General features: G+C 34.3%; 4 protein-coding genes across 9 annotated transcripts; 2 read left to right on the top strand and 2 right to left on the bottom strand.

The window, feature by feature from the left end:
• Positions 1–1,436: 1,436 nt before the first annotated feature.
• On the bottom strand, positions 1,437–12,184 carry LOC106441003. Of its 6 annotated transcripts, none has more exons than XR_002663836.2 (5): positions 11,383–12,179; positions 11,062–11,118; positions 3,055–3,568; positions 2,105–2,236; positions 1,437–1,811 (listed from the first exon to the last, which is right to left on the bottom strand). XR_002663836.2 is itself a non-coding variant. In XM_013882786.3 (3 exons), exons 2-3 carry the CDS (start codon positions 11,071–11,073, stop codon positions 9,080–9,082), a joined length of 585 nt encoding a protein of 194 aa, XP_013738240.1. In that variant the 5' UTR covers positions 11,074–11,118; positions 11,383–12,184; the 3' UTR covers positions 8,917–9,079. The 6 variants fall into 6 exon arrangements, 2 of the variants coding, with proteins under 2 accessions (XP_013738240.1, XP_048620488.1); XR_001287795.3 differs by having other exon boundaries at positions 3,055–3,199; positions 11,383–12,165; XR_007327087.1 differs by lacking the exons at positions 1,437–1,811; positions 2,105–2,236; positions 3,055–3,568 and adding an exon at positions 6,063–6,402 and having other exon boundaries at positions 11,383–12,175.
• Positions 3,621–8,262, top strand: LOC106441004 (spermidine coumaroyl-CoA acyltransferase-like). Its single transcript, XM_048764543.1, has 4 exons — positions 3,621–4,647; positions 5,925–6,020; positions 6,210–6,461; positions 7,461–8,262. The coding sequence occupies exons 1-4, from the start codon at positions 4,291–4,293 to the stop codon at positions 8,127–8,129; spliced, it is 1,374 nt and encodes a 457-aa protein (XP_048620500.1). The 5' UTR covers positions 3,621–4,290; the 3' UTR covers positions 8,130–8,262.
• An 800-nt stretch (positions 12,185–12,984) lies between the features above and the next one.
• LOC106441005 (CRM-domain containing factor CFM3, chloroplastic/mitochondrial) lies at positions 12,985–16,732 on the top strand. The gene is made up of 7 exons (XM_013882788.3): positions 12,985–14,232; positions 14,901–15,391; positions 15,462–15,618; positions 15,703–15,995; positions 16,087–16,146; positions 16,354–16,446; positions 16,539–16,732. The coding sequence occupies exons 1-7, from the start codon at positions 13,029–13,031 to the stop codon at positions 16,581–16,583; spliced, it is 2,343 nt and encodes a 780-aa protein (XP_013738242.1). The 5' UTR covers positions 12,985–13,028; the 3' UTR covers positions 16,584–16,732.
• On the bottom strand, positions 16,589–18,821 carry LOC106441006 (spermidine coumaroyl-CoA acyltransferase-like). The gene is made up of 3 exons (XM_048764556.1): positions 18,199–18,821; positions 17,832–18,083; positions 16,589–17,430 (listed from the first exon to the last, which is right to left on the bottom strand). The coding sequence occupies exons 1-3, from the start codon at positions 18,649–18,651 to the stop codon at positions 16,768–16,770; spliced, it is 1,368 nt and encodes a 455-aa protein (XP_048620513.1). The 5' UTR covers positions 18,652–18,821; the 3' UTR covers positions 16,589–16,767.
• Positions 18,822–18,967: the final 146 nt, after the last annotated feature.

The following is an 18,967-nucleotide window of genomic DNA, read 5'->3' on the forward strand; positions in this document are numbered from 1 at the left end:
TCTTCTTTCTTGCTTCAGGCTTCAGTTTAATTACTTAGTTCCTCCTGACACAATCATAAAAATTACATGAGAATAAAATAAGTTATATAGATATACTATAATAAAAATCATCGGGGAAAATTTTTTCTATCCATTTAAAAATATTTTAACTACATGAAATCAAAGCGCATCTATCTTATATATTAAAACAGAAGTCAGAACCTTGATTCATGTGTGATTTTTTAAAAAATGAACCTAATGGACCTATTCATAGAAATTCATACTATATTTTAATTCAGACTAATAATAAATATAATTTTTAAAATATTTTAATCATAGTATCTTTTGATATCTTTTCATTTTAAATATAAATATATTTATTTTAAAATTCTAACAAATCTGTTTAAAAAGATTTTTACAAGATCTTCATTTTCGAAATTATATTTAAATATTTTCACTAATTTCAAAATTAGTTTAAAATATTATTATAGATTAATATATTCAGTTATATAAAATGAAAAATAAAAAAATCTATAATATTTTAGTTATTATATAATCATAATCAATCATATTAAAATAAAATTATTATATTGAGTTAATATAATAAAATTGTATTAAATTTATATATTTATATATTTTATTTTCGTAATTATAAAATATTTATGTTCAAAAATAAAATCTAATATGTTGGTAAGATGGGTTAACATTATCAAACTATATAATACATGTATAAAAATTAACATGTATTTCTTTAAAGTTAATAATATAAAATCTTTGTAACTACTTTAATCATAATATATTTTCATTATAAATATAATATATATTTATATATTATATTTTAAAAATTCTAATAAATCTGTGTAATATTTAAAAAATAACTAAATGTATTTTAAGTTATCGTTTAGAAATAAAAATAAATAAATTATATCCTATTTTATCTACTTTTATAGTCATGATCATGTTAAAATATAATTATTATACTAAAATAAATATGATAAAATTATATTCAACTGATAAATTTATAAATTTTATTTTCATAAATATAAACTATTTATTTAAAATATAATATGATGACAGAACATCTTAAAATTAACAAACTATATAATACATGTCTAAAAATTAACATATCTTACACTTTTATATATACAATAATAAATTATCTAAAATGAATAAGCATAAAAATATTGGTGAAAAGAAATCCAGTTTTGAAATACGGGTCAGAATTTAGCATAAATTAAATACAAAATATTTTTTAAATATATTTTCTCATGAATATATTAATTTGCTTAATAACTAAATGCAAATATAATAAGATAAATATATAATAAGAAGTTGCAAATACATAATAAGGTTTAAACAATTAATTAATTATAACATGTAAATTATAAAATTATTGTATTTGAAATAGTCATATAAATATTTAAGTATATGATTAATATTAAAATATATACCACTTATGTTCTAAAACAATAATTTATGTATAGAAAAATGAAAACAAACACCCGTGCGGTTGCACGGATCAAAATCTAGTATACAATTAATATAAAAAATGATATTAAGTCTTTTAGGTTGAACCACTCTACTCGTTTTATATATAGTATGTCTTATCTGGCTGATTATTCCTTTTGCCAACTAGGAAGAAATATGCAATTACTAAGTTGTAATTAACGTGTAACAGGTGTACAATTCAAAATTAACCCGACGGGCAACGGGTGTCTGCACACAGTGTTAGGAAATTTGGTAATTGCATAAGTCTTTGTCTAGTTGTTTCTTAGTCAAATAAGTCCGAGTCTTTCGGAAGTCTCGTTGAGATAAGTTAGTCGAGTTAGTTCCTGCAATCATAAAAATTACATGAGAATAAAATAAGTTATATAGAGAGATATACTATAATAAAAAAATTTCTATCCATTTAAAAATATTTTAACTACATGAAATCAAAGCATTTATATACAATTAATATAAGAAATGATATTATGCCTTTTAGGTTGAACCACTCTACTTGTTTTATATATAGTATGTCTTATCTGGCTGATTATTCCTTTTGCCAACTAGGAAGAAATATGCAATTACTAAGTTGTAATTAACGTGTAACTGGTGTACAATTAAGCCATGAATTAAAACTAACCCGACGGGCAACGGGTGTCTGCACACAGTGTTAGGCAATTTGATAATTGAATGAGTCTTTGTCTAGTGTTTTCTTAGTCAAATAAGTCCGAGTCTTGGAAGTCTCGTTGAGATAAGTTAGTCGAGTTAGTTCCTACAATCATAAAAATTACATGAGAATAAAATAAGTTATATAGAGAGATATACTATAATAAAAAATTTCTATCCATTTAGAAATATTTTAACTACATGAAATCAAAGCATCTATATACAATTAATATAAGAAATGATATTATGCCTTTCAGGTTGAACCACTCTACTTGTTTTATATATAGTATGTCTTATCTGGCTGATTATTCCTTTTGCCAACTAAGAAGAAATATGCAATTACTAAGTCGTAATTAACGTGTAACAGGTTTATAATTAATCCATGATTTAAAACTAACCCAACCAGGTGTACAATTAACAGGTGGACAATTCTTTTAAATTAAATTGAACATTTGATTTTTTTTTTAAACAAATTCTTGCTAGTTAGAAAAAAAAAACTCTTGCTGGTTAGGTGATAAAATACAAGATTTAGCATCATATATTAATCATCTAATCTTATGCTTAGCCTACAATTCATAACTAACTAGACTAGTTGCATGAAGGCAAAGTAGAATAAGATAATATTAAATACAACAAATTTTTAAAACTTGATAAATAAAAGATAATGCAAGACACGATTAAATAAAATTAATGTAAGATTATTTAAAAGTCACTAAATAAAATAGACTGCAAAACGTGGTTAAATAAAATGAAAGTAAGATTATTTCAAATTCACTAAATAAAATATACTGCAAGACATGATTAAAGAAAATTAAAGTAAGATTATTTTAAAGTTCACTAGATAAACACTAAGCAACTCAAGATCCAGAAACAACTTAAAAATTGTGCTTGAGGTAAAAGAGGCAAAACAGTATTAAAACTTACGTTTAGAAGACATGTTGTAAACTATTTATAGTGAATTGGGTTAAGTCCAAACAAACTGGGGCGGACACTGACTTCGATCTTCTTGTCTTCTTTTTCTTCATGCTCCTCGTCATCAAGCCTCTCTATCTTCTCTGACCTCCAAGACCTACATGACTTAGTCATAATGTATATACAAAATGCATGATTTACATCCTAAGAGTCTGAACATGTATGAAAATTAATTAAAATTCAAATGTAATGTTTATGGCCCCAATGAGGCAGAATTTAAAGAAAAAAAGAGAAATTACATGCTAAAACTACACATCAGGTCAAAAAGTTACTGATCAATCATAAAACTTTGAAGTTAAATTAATTTTGATTGGGCTAGAGCATGCCTGTTGAAGCATTGATATCATATTAAGTTTCATCAACTATCAATTAAACATATTGTCGCAACTGGTATAGTAGTTTATGGCTCTTATAATCGTATCATCACTCACTTAATCTCCAATCTCATCTATGAGGCGCGACACTCCTAAACAAAACAAAACAAAAACGATCACGCAAATGTTACCGAGAAACAAATATACCATATTGTCATTACGTACTCACGGATAAAATTAATTACATACATAATCTGTGACCAGAAAAAATTCCTAGAAAAGCGGGTTGTGTTAGAGAATGTTAGTCTCTCTTTTAAATAAAACATGTTGTAATTATATTCTTTTTTTGTCGATACCCATCTTCTAAGATCAAATGGTAGTCGGGCTTGAGTCGTTCCGAAGAGACGCTCTGTCCGGCTGGGTCTGATCTATATGGGAAAAGATTGTTCCGAAGCGGAGTTCTCTTTTCCCATGTAATTATATTCAAAAATGAGATTTAAAACCAGAAACCAAACAAAGGTATCAGTGTCAATGTTGGTGGTAACTACCGCCGCTGCACCAGCAACGTGAAAACGAAGAGGACGTCCATTTAATATTATACATTCTGAGCGCGGTGAGTTTAAAATTCGCTATATAAACATGGTAGCTACCGCCGCTGCACCAGCAACGTGAAAACGAAGAGGACGTTCATTTAATATTATACATTCTGAACGTGGTGAGTTTAAAATTCGCTATATAAAAATGGTAACTACCGCCGCTGCACCAGCAACGTGGAAAGCACGTTCATTTAATATTATACATTCTGAACGGTGAGTTTAAAATTCGCTATATAAACATCGGATGTTTTGTAGTATACATTCTAAACTGGTAAGAGATGGCAAACCAAACAAAACCGATCTTACCTCTATTAGTCAATAAGAAACCACTTGAGCTTATTAAACCCTCAAAACACACCCCTTCTGAAACTCTCTCCCTTTCTACTTTGGATAACGATCTTTTCAATGAAGTTATGTACGCAACGATTTACGTTTTCAAAGCCAACGAAAAGAACCAAAATGATCCTGTCCCTTTGCTTAGGAAGGCTTTGTCCGAACTTCTTGTGTACTACTATCCCCTTTCAGGCAAGCTCATGAGACGAGAGAGTGATCGAAAACTTCAGCTAGTTTTTGGGGGTGAGGGAGTTCCATTTGAGGTCGCTACTGCAGCCCTCAACCTCTCCTCTCTAAACTATATATCACTAGTAGAAATCTTGCTCATAACCACGAAACAGCTACGAAATTTTCGTGGCAAATTTGAAAATGCTACGAAAATACTATGAAAATAAAACGTAGCAAACAAAAGCCACGAAAATACAATTCGTATATAAATCGTAGCAAAAAAGTCACGATACTGCCACAAGATAAAACGTAGCAAACTATAGCCACGAAAAAAGGTAGAATAAAGTAAACATAGTTAATAATTACTCCTAAATTTCTATTGGTTAAGATAAGAGGGTGAGGATCGCAATTTTTGCCCATTGATTAAATCAAATCAATGGTTCAGATTCATTTATCTGTGCTTCTTTCTCTCTCTCCAAACTCTCTTCTCTCGATATCTTTTCCTAATCTTATTCTCTCCAGAACTCTATCTCTTCAACAACACAACTCTGTCTTAATCTCTCACAATCACTCACAGCCCTCTTCTTCTCCATCTACAACAACGAAGTTTAACAACAACCGTCACGCTCTTCACCACCACCACCGTCACGCTCTTCACCACCATCACCGGTAGCGTCTCTCTCTCTCTCTCTCTCTCTCTCTCTCTCTCTCTCTCTCTCTCTCTCTCTCCTTCTCTCTTCTGTGCGTTGAATCTGAGTTTATTTATTTTGGTAAAGGAAGCTGGAGGAGGCAGAGCAGATTGATGGAGGAGGAGGTAGCAGAGGCGGTGACTCATGAGCTGAGCCGGCTTAAAGATTGAAGATAAGAAGAAGCGTGACGGCGGAGGAGGCGTGAATCGCTTCATCCATAACACCACCGGTGGCTCCAGAAACAAATCGAGTCGCCGCTTCAGGCGTAGTATCCGGAGGTGTCGGTGGTGAAGCTGGTGGCGGTACCGGTGGTTGAGCCGGCGTACATATTTGTGTATATATATATGATATATATTTATAATTTGTTTTCTATATATTTTGTAATTTCATTAATAAAAATTAATTTTTTCTAATTTAGTAATTTTTTTTTATAATTTTTTTTTTAATTTTTTTCTTTAAAAAGACACGTTTTAGCCACGATTTGTTTCGTAGCTAGAACAGACACGCAAATTTTCGTAGCAAACTGTAACAATATTGGCCACGAAAATGTCGCAGCAAATCGTGGCAATTTGCTACGTTTTTTGACACGGTCAATTTTTGCTACGATCGTATACGTACGATTTAATTTCCGTAGCATTTCGTGGCTTCCTCTCTCTATACCCACGAAATTTGGGTTATAGCCACGAAAAATAGTGTGGCTGTGGGGGTTTTTTTTACTAGTGATAGAAAACCTTGATGACCAAGTTGCTTTGCGCCTTGTGCCTGATATCGAAATAGACTACGATAGCAACATCTCTTATCATCCACTAGCTTTGCAGGTAGCTTTTCATTTTCTTGATTATATTAGAAGATTATATATATTATTATAAAAAATAAAATAGGTATATCATTTCTTGAAGATTATATAATCTCAATAAACTCTCAATATTTATTTAAGGAATTTTGTTTTCATCGTAGTGTACACATGATTAAGATAATCCATTGTTCCCTTTGATTTTACTTTTAAGGTGACCAAGTTCGCATGTGGAGGATTCACCATAGGCACAGCGTTGACGCACGCCGTATGTGACGGATTCGGTGTGGCTCAGATCATCCATGCTTTAACCGAGTTAGCTGCAGGAAAGAGTGAGCCAACGGTGAAGCCGGTGTGGCAGAGAGAGCGGTTGGTCGGACAATTTGATGATGAAGCGGCTAAAATGCCTGGCGGGCACATTACTAGCCTTTTAGCGACCTCACCATATATTCCAGCCAGTGAAATGGTATGTTGTTAATGGATTTTCATTTTTTATTTATTTTATGAGTAAGAAAATCAGTTCTAGAGCCAAATTTTATCAGTATTCAAACAACCTAAATATACTGCTTATAATTATTTATAGTAATTAAATATGTGATTTACATAAAATATTTATAATGCTTTATAAAACCATTTTTAACAATCAAATATTTTCAACTATATAAAATGTTTCAAAAACAATTTCTAGAATTGATATAGTAGTTTTATATTCATATGCAATTGGATATGAATATGTAGAGAATGTGTAACAATTATATTGTCTTAACATTTTTAAAACTTATTAAATATATAAAACTTTAGCCACAAATTACTTAAAAATCAAAAGTTTCAATATTATATACCTTCAAAACTTAATAATTTTATTAAAAACTGAATAATAAATGTTATATATAACTAATTTTAGTACAATTTTCAATACAAAATATCAAAAATATTTAAAATAGTCATATTTATCATTTTCAAAAACAATTATTCTTAGAAAAATATTTTATAAAAAAAACATATTCGATTTTTGATGATAAAAACATATTGTAATTTGACAATAAATATATTGTTACAAAACATTCAAAACCGTGAATTCGCGGACATCCACCTAATTTGTAATTGTACATAGAGTAAAAAAAATAAAAAAAAAATAAATATATATATATATATATATAGTTGATGTTCTCAAGGTTTACACGTTCTTGCAAATAGATTTGGTCATGGACACAGCATTGAACTCCCGAAAAATTAGAATAATATATAGACAAACATAAATCCCTAAATTGATTAATTTTTTTTAAATAAAATCCTTACTACATTATTTAAGGTATTCTCAAAGCATGCTTGTAATAAGAATAATAAATTTCTAGAGATTTTTAGACCAAAAAAAAATTCAAGAGATTGCATGTAAATCTGTAATTATATAGAAGGAAAATATAATTTTAGCTAAAGTGAGCTCTTATCATTCACTGTCCAACAGGTAACAGAGACAATAAACATTCGGGCTGGGAATATAAAGAGGCTTAAAGACTCTTTGATGAGAGAGTGTGAGTACCCTAAAGAGGGTTTCACTACTTATGAACTAATTAGTTCTTGCATATGGAAAGCAAGATCTCGAGCCCTAAAGCTAAACCTTGATGGGATCACTGTCCTTGGGGTAGCTGTTGGAATCCGTCACGTTTTAGATCCGCCACTTCCTCAAGGATTCTACGGTAATGCCTATATAGATGTCTATATCGAGTTAACCGTGCGAGAACTCCAAGAAGCATCAATCTCTGACATTGCTAAACACGTGAAGAAAGCCAAGAAAACAGCTTATGATAAGGGCTATCTCGAGGAAGAGCTAAGGAACACGGAGAGATTGATGAGGGATGATGCAAAGTTCGAAGGGGTGAGCGATGGACTATTGTTTCTTACGGATTGGAGGAACATTGGTTGGTTCGGATCAATGGATTTTGGTTGGAGTGAGCCGGTGAATCTGCGGCCGTTGACCGAGCAGAAGAGTGCAGTGCATATAGGGATGATATTGAAACCTTCACAACTTGATCCATCAATGGAAGGTGGAGTTAAAGTGATTATGACGTTGCCTAGAGTTGCAATGGTTGACTTCAAGCGAGAGATGGATGCTATGAACAAACTTTACTCTTAATATTATTAGTATCTGGATTAGTTTTCTATGTGTGTGAGTGAATGTGTGTTCGAAAAACAAAAACAAAAGATGCGTGTGAGTGAATGTTTCAAACATGAATAATGGGCGAATAAGATCAGTATGCTTATATGAATGATTGAATGCTTAAGTATATGTTCATCTTGTGTGTAGAAACCAAGAGATCCATATTGATTACATTGTAATAATTATCATCATTACTTCACTTCTTTGAATAATTGGAGGAAGAGGAGGAAAGAGTGTGGAGATTTACTGGGAAGTGATGCAGCGCCATGGACGATGATGGAGTTTTGGGTAAAGGAGAGAACTTTGTGCTACTATCCAGTTATCTCTCAAACGACATCGTTTAGATAAGTTCGGATGGTTTTGAAAAACACTCTGTTTTCTATGTGCGAACACAGCATGCATGTCATTCTCGTTCAATTATTATTTCTTGACAAAAAGAGAGTTATCAATTTTAGTGTTACAAAAAAAGATTTTTTTTTTGCTTAGAGTTACAAAAAAAGTTGTCAAAATTTTCTTAATAAATAGGTTTCTATTTTTTTTTAAATCTGATTTATTTGACATTACAATTAAAAAAAATTTTACTAGATAATTGTTAATTTTATAACAGATAAATGTAATTGAGTTATTAAAATTCACATCTGATTATATCACTTTCCGTCTTTTTATGAAATCCACACGATTTTATTTGCATCATGTTGGAAATTTTAGTTAAGCATTTTTTATTTAATATGTACATAATTTCTTTTTTTTGTTTTTGACGAAATTCTTCTATTTAAAGCATGAGAATACAAAAAATACAAGCTATAGGCCTTAGTGTTTTTGATAGTTAGCCCAATAGTTAGAACCCACATAAAAAAGAACCCAATAAGAGATCGATTCAGCTAGTGATCGGCGGAGTAGTCAAAGAGGCACAAGGAGAAGTGAGTTTATAGCCAAGCTTGGATCATCTGAGAGGAGAGTTGAGGATTTGATTCACGCAGGGCTTGAATACGGTTACGAACCGTTCTGTCAATCATGGAGAGGACGGAATCGGTTGAGCGAAAGGTGAGACGGTGAATGCGGGCGTTTCGCTCGTACCAAATAGAGTAGATAACGAGCTGCCAGACAAGGAGGAGGAGGCGAGTCTTCCAGGAGGGTAGATGTATAGCTTGAAGTGTCGATAGGGTAGAAGTCCAGTCTGAAGCTGTTGGGTGGAAGTCACAACGAGCAGCGGAAGCAGACCAGAGGTTCCAGCTATAAGTACATTCAAAAAGAAGGTGATTGCGAGATTCAGTACCTCCGGAGCATAGAACACAAGAGGGATCAACTGCAAGGCCCCAAGAGAGAAGGCGATCGCGAGTTGGTAGACGATTCAAAACCGCTAGCCAAGTTAAGAAGCTGTGCTTTGGAATGCCGCTACGATTCCAGACGATCCTTCCCCAAGGAACTTCAGGCTCGTGCCTTTGGAAGAGGTTGTAGATCCTTCCAGTTTTGAATTTTAGAAGCTCCTTGTCCTCTATCTGCCAGTAAAATTCATCATCTGTGTCAGTAAGATGGAAAGTAGTCATAAAGGTTTGCACCAGCATTTGTTTATCCGAGCGTGGTGATCTGATTCTCCATTCTCCATTGTTGCAGATGTCAGCCAAAGTTGCGTTCAAAGGGACTCCCATAGTATTCAGATTGCGAGGAGACAAGAAGTCAGAGAGCTTCCCGTAAGGCGACCAGTTATCTGTCCAAAAACGAACTGAGGTACCTCTTCCTATTCTAACTTTGATCCAGTTGTAGGCAGAGGAAGCCGTTTTTAGTAGCTTGTTAGCGAACCATGAGAATCTAGGAGATGGGTTTTGCGTCCATAATTTCTTTTTTGGAATCCAATTTTCAATAGAGAAATATTAATGAACTATTAATAAAACTATATAACTAAAGTAGTTTCCACAATATGTTTCTATTTATTTCCAGAATTTCAAATATTTTCTACATTTTATGTACTTATGTTTACCCATATAATTTGTTACATTTTAAGAAAATGATTTATTGCACACAAAAGTGAGCTGCATGCGAAGGCTTAGGAATGTAGCTACAAATTACTAATCATGTACAAATTTCACTTCTTTCCTTGTGTGATGCATTCAGTGCCGGTCCGGAGTCAGTTGGCGCCTAAAGCGCACCCTATAAATGTTGTCTCTTAGTTATAATTTTTTTTACATTTAACATTATTAAAATTTTAAATAAAGTATAAAAATATTAATAATTTTTAATGAACTTTTTTAAAAGTAATTCAAAAATTTTAAATAATCAAGTGTTTTGACTTGTTTATGTCCTATTAATATTATCGTCAGTATTAAGAGGAATGACCAGCATTTGATAGCTACTTGGAAGATATTAAGCTTTTGCAATGCAGTTTCGTCAACTCAGATATTGTTCATGTTTCTAGGACGGAGAACATAAAGGCGGATAGCTTAGCACGTAGTGCTAGAAAACAACCGTCTTTCGTCGTGCACATGGACGCAGAGTTACCACATTGGTTTACGGAATCTATATGAGTCTGTAAATATTTGTTTTCAAAAAAAAATATATATATATATATATATATCGTCATTACGCTTAATAACTTATGAGAAATATTTTAACGTAAATAATTTATTTTGAATTTTAGTTTAGAGCTGAAAATTAAAACAAAATTTTTTTACTGATGTATGATTATAACCATTCATTTTTTTTTCTATAAAAGAAAAAAACATCTCAACTGCTTTCACAGTTTTCTTTGCAACTTTTATCAAATAGTAAAGTTCTACTATATACATGTTTTGTCGATATTGAAGAACTTCTGAAGTAAGAGAAACAGAAGCAAAATTAGAGGTAAACTTCGATCTAGTGGGACTCATAAACAATTTAGAACCAAAAAGTGATAGAGGAAGGATATACGTACTTGTAGAATCATCTTAACAGCTGTAACATACTGATTCCCAGGACCAATTCAATCAATCTTTCACGAATACATGCATTTCATTTAACAAAAGTCTCATCATTTTGTCCATATAGTTTGAAACTTTCCTCTTCCAAATCAAAAACCCATTAACGTTTACAACATTAAAACAAATAGAGACACGATAAAGGAGAGGACTTTCAATCCTATTCAAAACTACAAGAACACCACAACCATAACTCTTTCAGAGATTCCTTTGAAACTCATTTTGATTTACACAAAGACAATCAAACGGAAGCTAGAAAGTAAGTAAGTAAACTATACCTCCTTCTGGTTGCCGCCAGAGAAAAGACAATAGAATTTGCCTTTACTTTTGGTAACAGAGGTTCGCAGAGAGAAGACAGAGTTTGAGGTCCGGCACCAGAGGAGGAGCAAGGAGGTGGAAGAAGGAGGAGGATTTATCAGTAGTCAGGATCGAAAGGAGGAGAATCAAAAGAGGAAGAAGGAAACAAACATGTGTCCTTTAAGATACGCCTCTTATTGTTCCAATTTAAGAGACGTGTTTTCACTTATTACATATTTTTGATTTATTTTGATTCACTTTTACATTAAGAGACCGTGTGAAACAACATCGATAAATATGCTCTAATAGTTCCAAGTTATTTCTCTTTATAAATGAAAAAGAACAACAAATATTAGACGGTCATGCCTTGTATTATCTTTTATTTATCAAGTTTTTAAGAGTTTTTGTTATATTTAATATCATCTGATTCTACTTTGCCTTCATGCAACTAGTCTAGTTAATTATGAATTGTAGGCTAAGCATATAAATAAGATTAGATGATTACTATATGATGCTAAATCTTGTGTGTGTGTTTTTAATCAAATCCACTAGATTAGAACAAGTGCATGTGTTTTAAGTAATGTGATTATGGTAATCAGCTTGATGATCACCTAACTAGCAAGAACTTGAAATCACAATGACAATATAATCCAGTTCTTCGATAACTAAGATTAAATAATACGTGATGCATTACACAAGAAAGGAACTAAGGGTCTGACTGGTTCAAACGCAGCGGTTGCGGTTGCGGTTGCGGGCGTTTGCGGATGCGGGTGGTTGCGGTTTCTAGCGGTTTTAAGAGATTTGTACGACTGGTTCCGCGGTTAGAAATTGGTGCGTTTGCGGGATACTTATGACTGGTAAACTACCAAATACAGCAGCGGTCAAATAATAAATTAACAATATTTACATTTTATATAATTATAAAAATATCAAAAATCATAATATTATAATAAATATGTAAATTATATTTTCAAAGTTATAGTGTTAAAATTTTAAAATTATAGAAAATATTTTTATTTTAAAATTTTATAATATTAATTAAAATATAATAGATATATTTTAGTATTTTTATAATTTCATTTTTAAAAATTTATTGAATATTTTTATTTTGTATTTATATGGTTTTAAAAAAAAATAAAAAAAAATTATCCTCCCGCAACCGCCCGCAACCGCAAACGCTAGCTGGAACCAGCTTTTGAATTTAATAGGTTCGGAACGGTTTGAAGCGATTTGTAGCGGTTTGTATGATTGTTTTGAAACGCTGTCAACCGCTACCAACCGCAAAAGCTGCGTTTGCGGGTGGTAGCGGGGAAACCAATCAAGCTCTAAACTTTGTACTTAGTATGTAAACCATATATGCATAGTCTTCTCAGCTCATGTGTTTTTTGGTGTGTACAATAATAGATCATTCTCTTAGAATTTTAAATGTAATAAATTATATGGTTAAAAATAAGTAAACAAAATGTGGAGTATATAAATAAAAACCTATTATGTGAATGGGTAAAAACGGCATGCATGTTTTGTTAGCACATAGAAAACGGAGTGTATTCGAAAACCATCCCTGCACTCAATAACTGGATAATAGTACAAACAAAGTTGTCTCCTTTACCCCCAAAACTCATCATCCATGGCGCTGTGTCACTTCCCAGTAAATCTCCACACTGTTTCGTCCTCCTCTTCTTCTTCCTTTCACCCTCTAGTAAGCTCTCAACTTTGGATCAGTAGACTTAGATTTCACCCCTTCAGCCACGCAATTCAATTGAATACCATCAGAGCCGCCGCCATTGATGTCGACACTCACCCGAGGAGGAAGAAGAAGAAGAGGAAACCCAAACCGGGTTTCTTCGAAGAGATCAGCGACAAATGGTCTTCCCGAATCAGCCCCAAAGACAGCAACTTTCCTTGGCAGAAGAAGCACGAAGAGCAAACTCAACCCCATCAGCAAGAAGAAGAATCAGAATCAGAAGTAAACCGGTCTTCAGAGTTAACCGGTAAGATAACCGATTCCAATCTCCGGTCTAGCTTCCCAAGGCCTAGCGGTTACATGTCTGCTCCATGGGTTAATGTCAAAGATGAAAGCTTTAACCAAAATAGATATAGAAAGGATAATGCTTTAGATTTAGATGATGATGATGGTGGAAGAGGGATGGTGGTAGAATCAGGGAGAGACAAAGGAGTATGGAGAAGTAAGAAGAGTAACACTGTAGAAGCCGAGAGAGCTGTACCGGAACATGAGCTGAGTAGGCTTAGGAGTGTAGCTTTGAGGATGGTTGAGAGAGTCAAAGTAGGTTCTGCCGGAATCACACAGGCTTTGGTTGAAGCCATTCACGAGAAATGGGAGGATGATGAAGTTGTGAAGCTGAAGTTCGGTGAGCCTTGTGCTCTCAACATGAAGAGAACTCACGAGACTTTGGAGAAGAAGACCGGTGGGTTAGTGATCTGGAGGTCAGGAAGCTCGGTGGTACTGTACAGAGGGATAAGTTACAATCTCAAGTGTGTTCAATCTTTCATCAAACAGAACAATCTTGATACAAGCCCTGAGGCAAAGGAGTACACAGCAGAGGAGGCGAATTACCCTAAGAATGTACCAAAAGAGCAGTTATCAGAGCTATGTGAGCTGAACGATCTGTTGGACGAGATTGGTCCAAGGTTTCATGATTGGACAGGGTGTGCTCCGTTCCCCGTTGATGCAGACTTGCTTCCTCCAATGGTTCTAGGATACAGATGTCCGTTTAGGGTTCTTCCTCAAGGAGTTAAACCTTGTTTGTCTAACAAGGAGATGACAGAGATGCGTCGGCTTGCTAGGACTAGCCCTCCTCATTTTGCTCTTGGTATGTATGCATACAATAGTCATTATCTTTATTGTGCTCTAAAAGATCGGTCTGAACAAATCGGATATGAACGAAATGATTTTTTTCAAACTGATTTATGAAAAAATCAGTCTAGTCTAAACAATAATCCTCTATAAAACGCCTAACCACCGTCTAGTGAATTTTTAGAACATTTTAATGTGTTGGCGAGTGACTGTTGTTTCTTTGTGTATAGTCAGCAAATCAGATATGAACGAAATGATATTTTCAAGCCTATTTATTAAAAAATCGGTTTAGGTGTCCGCCTAAACAAGAATCCGCCTAACACGTCTAGAGATTCTTAGAACATTTTAATGTGTTGGCGAGTGACTGTTGTTTCTTTGTGTATAGTTCAGCAAATAGGATATGAACGAAATGATTTTTTCAAACTGATTTATTAAAAAATAGGTATAGGTGTCCGCCTAAACAAGAATCCGCCTAACCACGTCTAGAGATTTTTAGAACGTTTTGATGTGTTGGTGACTGACTGTTGTTTCTTTGTGTATAGTCAGCAAATCGGATATGAACGACCTTTTCAAACTGATTTATTAAAAAATGGGTCTAAGTGCCCGCCTAAACAATAATCGCCTAACCACCTTTTTGGAACATTTATATGTGTTGGCGAGTGACTGTTGTTTCTTTGTGTATAGGGAGGAGCAGAGAGTTACAAGGTCTTGCTGTGGCAATGATAAAGCTATGGGAGAAGAGCGCGATCGCGAAGATAGCAATCAAACGCGGCGTGGAGAACACACGGAACGAGAGAATGGCTGAAGAGCTCAAGAGGCTTACGCGCGGCGTACTCGTTTCGAGAAACAAAGAGTACATTGTCTTCTACAGAGGCAACGACTTCATGCCTCCCGCGGTTTCAGAGGCGTTGAGGGAGAGGCAAAAGGAGATAACGGAGGTTCTTCAGAACAAAGAGGATCAACTCCGGGAAACGGCTTCAGCAAGAGTCACACCTGTATCGCAAGGCAAGCGGATTAAAACGCCGTTGCTCGCTGGAACTCTCGCTGAGACTATAGCTGCAAGTTCAAGATGGGCGCCAGAGGCAAGCAGTGTTGATGTAGAGGAGTTGAAGAGAGAATCAGCTTCTATTAAGAGAGCTGCGTTGATCAGAGATCTTGACTTGAGACTTCTTTATGTGAGTGTTATTATTATTACCCTCTTATCTGATTACAAGCATTTGGTGATCTTTCTCTTTTGTTGTATAGGCAAAGCAAAAGCTGAGAAAAGCTGAGAAGGCTTTAGCTAAAGTGCAGAAGGATCTTGACCCATCTGATCTCCCAACTGACTCAGAGATCATCACAGAAGAAGAGAGACTTCTTTTCCGTAGAATCGGTTTGAGTATGGATCCATTTCTCCTCGTAGGTAAGGGCAAAGACTGTTCTCATCTCACTTGTCACCTTTAAAAGCCATTACTATCTGTGTTATAATGTTCGTTTTCCTTAACAGGAAGAAGAGAAGTGTTTGATGGTACCATAGAGAATATGCATCTACACTGGAAACACAGGGAGCTCGTAAAGATCATTGTTAGAGGCAAATCTCTTCCGCAAGTGAAGCATATAGCTATCTCTTTGGAGGCTGAGAGTGGAGGAGTGTTGGTGTCCGTTGATAATACCTTGAAAGGCTATGCGATCATACTCTACCGTGGGAAGAACTATCAGATGCCTTTCCGGCTTAGGCCTTCAAATTTATTGACAAGAAAAAAGGCTTTTACTCGGTCCATTGAGCTTCAGAGAAGAGAAGTAATGAATGATAAAAAAATAGTTACAATATAACTTGTGTGGAAAGTTTCTGTTATGATCAAATATTGGTCTCTCTCTTTTGGTTGGACAGGCACTAAAGCATCATGTTGCTGACCTAGAGGAACGGATTGAGCTGTTGAAGTCAGGACAGGTTTGATGAAATCTGATTGCAATATGCTTTAAAACGTCTGACTAGGCGGCAAATTAGGCCTAAGCGAAACGATTTTTGTGAAAAAAAATCGGTGTAGGCATTCAAAAAATCGGTCTAAACAATAATCTCCTATAAATTGTTTAATTACCGTCTAGCAATTTCTTTTAACATTGTTACTAAATTAACAAACGATTATATGATATCCAGGAAGAGGATAGGGAACCCCACAAGAAAAGTGATGGAGAGGAAGATGATAACTTGTATTTGAGGGTTGATGAATCTGATTATTCTTCTGACGAGGTAAAGTAATATCCTCCTCAAGGTTCTTGATGAAGATTTGCAACATTACTTAGAAACCATGACAGTCTCTGAAATTGCTTCTTGTGAATCAGGATGAATCTTTCTTATCATCAGAGGAAGAGGAAGAAGAAACTTGAACCACTAAACAAATATAATCTCATATTTTGTATAACACTGTCAGAACTTGTAATGATAAATTTTCAGGTTCCGCAATGAAAATTATAGATGTAGTTACATTATTACATATTTTAATTTGCATATAAGCACACTCACATATTCACTTTTATTCTTTTCACGTAAAGAAAGTTCATATGCATGGAACTAAAGTTTGTTCATAGCATCCATATTTAATTTGAACATAACCATTGCATCTCTTGGTAACGTCATGACCACTTTAACGCCACCTTCCATTGATGGGTCTAACTTAGAAGGTCTCAAGATCATCCCTATATGCATTGCACTCTCCCTCTGAGTCAACGGCCTCAGATTCATCGGCTCATTCCAACCAAAATCCATGGATCCAAACCAACCAATATTTCTCCAATCCGTCAAGAAAAACACACCATCACTCACACCTTTGAACTTGGCATCATCCCTCATCAGTCTCTCGCCGTTGCTCAGCTCCTCCTCTATGTACCCTTTGTCGTAGGCTGTTTTCTTGGCTTTCTTGACGCGTTTAGCGATGTCAGAGATCGATGATTCTTCGAGTTGTCTGACTGTTAACTCGACATACACATCTATGTATGCGTTACCGTAGTATCCTTTAGGAAGTGGTGGATCTAAAACATGTCGGATTCCAACAGCTACGGCAAGGACAGTGATCCCGTCGGGGTTTAGTTTAAGGGCTCTAGATCTTGCCTTCCATATGCAAGAACTAAGTACTTCATAAGTGGTGAAACACTCTTCAGGGAACTCGCATTCTCTCATCAAAGAATCTTTGAGCCTCTTTATATTCACAGCCTGAATGTTTATTATCTCCGTGACCTGTTATATATATATGAAGAGACAAATCTCATAATTAGCAATTTTTTTAGTTTTATCACAAAATAATATCAAAAAAATGCCGACAAAAAAAAAATAATAATAATATCAAAAAAATATTCAAAATAGCATTCATTAATTAATAAAAAACACCAATTACCCTATCACCAAAATTTATTCTAAACTTATAAATTCTAATTCAGTAAATTAAATTCAGGTATTAAAAATGTATTTTTAATTTTTAATTAAGGTTATCTTGATGATTTTACATTTTCTGTACAATTTTTGAACAAAAATTCGATTTAGCGTTATCTAATGATATGTCTAAGTTAAATGACATCAACTAGGTAAAATAACAATTCAAATTAATAATACTATTAGATTTAATGAGGTGAACAACATACAAGATCAGTAGTTGGCATGAACGGTGAGGTGGCCAAAAGACTAGCAATATGGCCACCGGGTACTTTGGCCGGTTCATTATCAATTTTCCCGACAAGCCGCTCTCTCTGCCACACCGGCACCACCGATGGTTCACTCTTTCCTGCAGCCAACTCGGTTAAAGCATGGATGATCTGAGCCACACCGAATCCATCACACACAACATGCGTCAATGCAGTGCCAATGGTAAATCCTCCACAAGCAAACTTGGTCACCTTCCAAAAAAAATCACAAAACGAAACCAAAAGAAGAACAATGAATTTCTTGATTAGGTTGTCCACAATAGATGAAAACAATTCCTAGGAAAATACAAAGAGAAAGAAAACTTACTTGCAAAGCTAGAGGATGATAACAAAAATCAGTATCATAGTCAATTTCAATCTCAGGCACAAGGCGCAAAGCAACTTCATCATCAAGTTTTTCCAAATAGTCTAGAGAAATGAGGTCTAGTGATGCCGTAGCGACGGCGAATGGGACTCCCTCACCCTGGCAAACTAGCTGAGGCTTTCGGCCACTCTCTCCTCTCACTAGCTTGCCTGAAAGTGGATAGTAATACACAAGAAGCTCGGACAAAGCTTTCCTAAGTAGAGTGACAGGATCATTTTTATTACGTTCATTGCCTTTGTAAACATAAATTGTCGCGTACATGTCTTCATTCAGAACATCGCTGTCTAAAGTAGAAAGGGATAGGACTTCACGAGGAGTGTGCTTTGAGGGTGTAACGAGTTCAGTTTGTTTCATTTCGAGTAATAGAGGAAGGTTCCGTGTTGTTTGGTTTGACATCTTATACAAAGTTTAAAAATGTATAACAAATATCAAATCAACGTTAACGTCCACTTCTTGTTGATGTTTATATAGAGTTTCTCCCACGGTTACAAACACCAACAAGATTTGTCGCCGAAACTTATTGATGTTGGCCAAACACACAATCTACGAAACTGATATGTTTGTGTTGTTTGATGATCTCTGGTCGCTGATTGCTAAATGTGTGCAAAACAAACATGGTCAATACATTTAGGTTTGTGGGAGAGTTTGTTTGTATAACCGAGATATAGGACAAGACATAATGTCGTGATTTTATTTCTATTGCGTTTGGAAC

This window comes from Brassica napus, chromosome A3 (genome assembly GCF_020379485.1).
Source record: "Brassica napus cultivar Da-Ae chromosome A3, Da-Ae, whole genome shotgun sequence".
NCBI classification, from domain to species: domain Eukaryota; kingdom Viridiplantae; phylum Streptophyta; class Magnoliopsida; order Brassicales; family Brassicaceae; genus Brassica; species Brassica napus.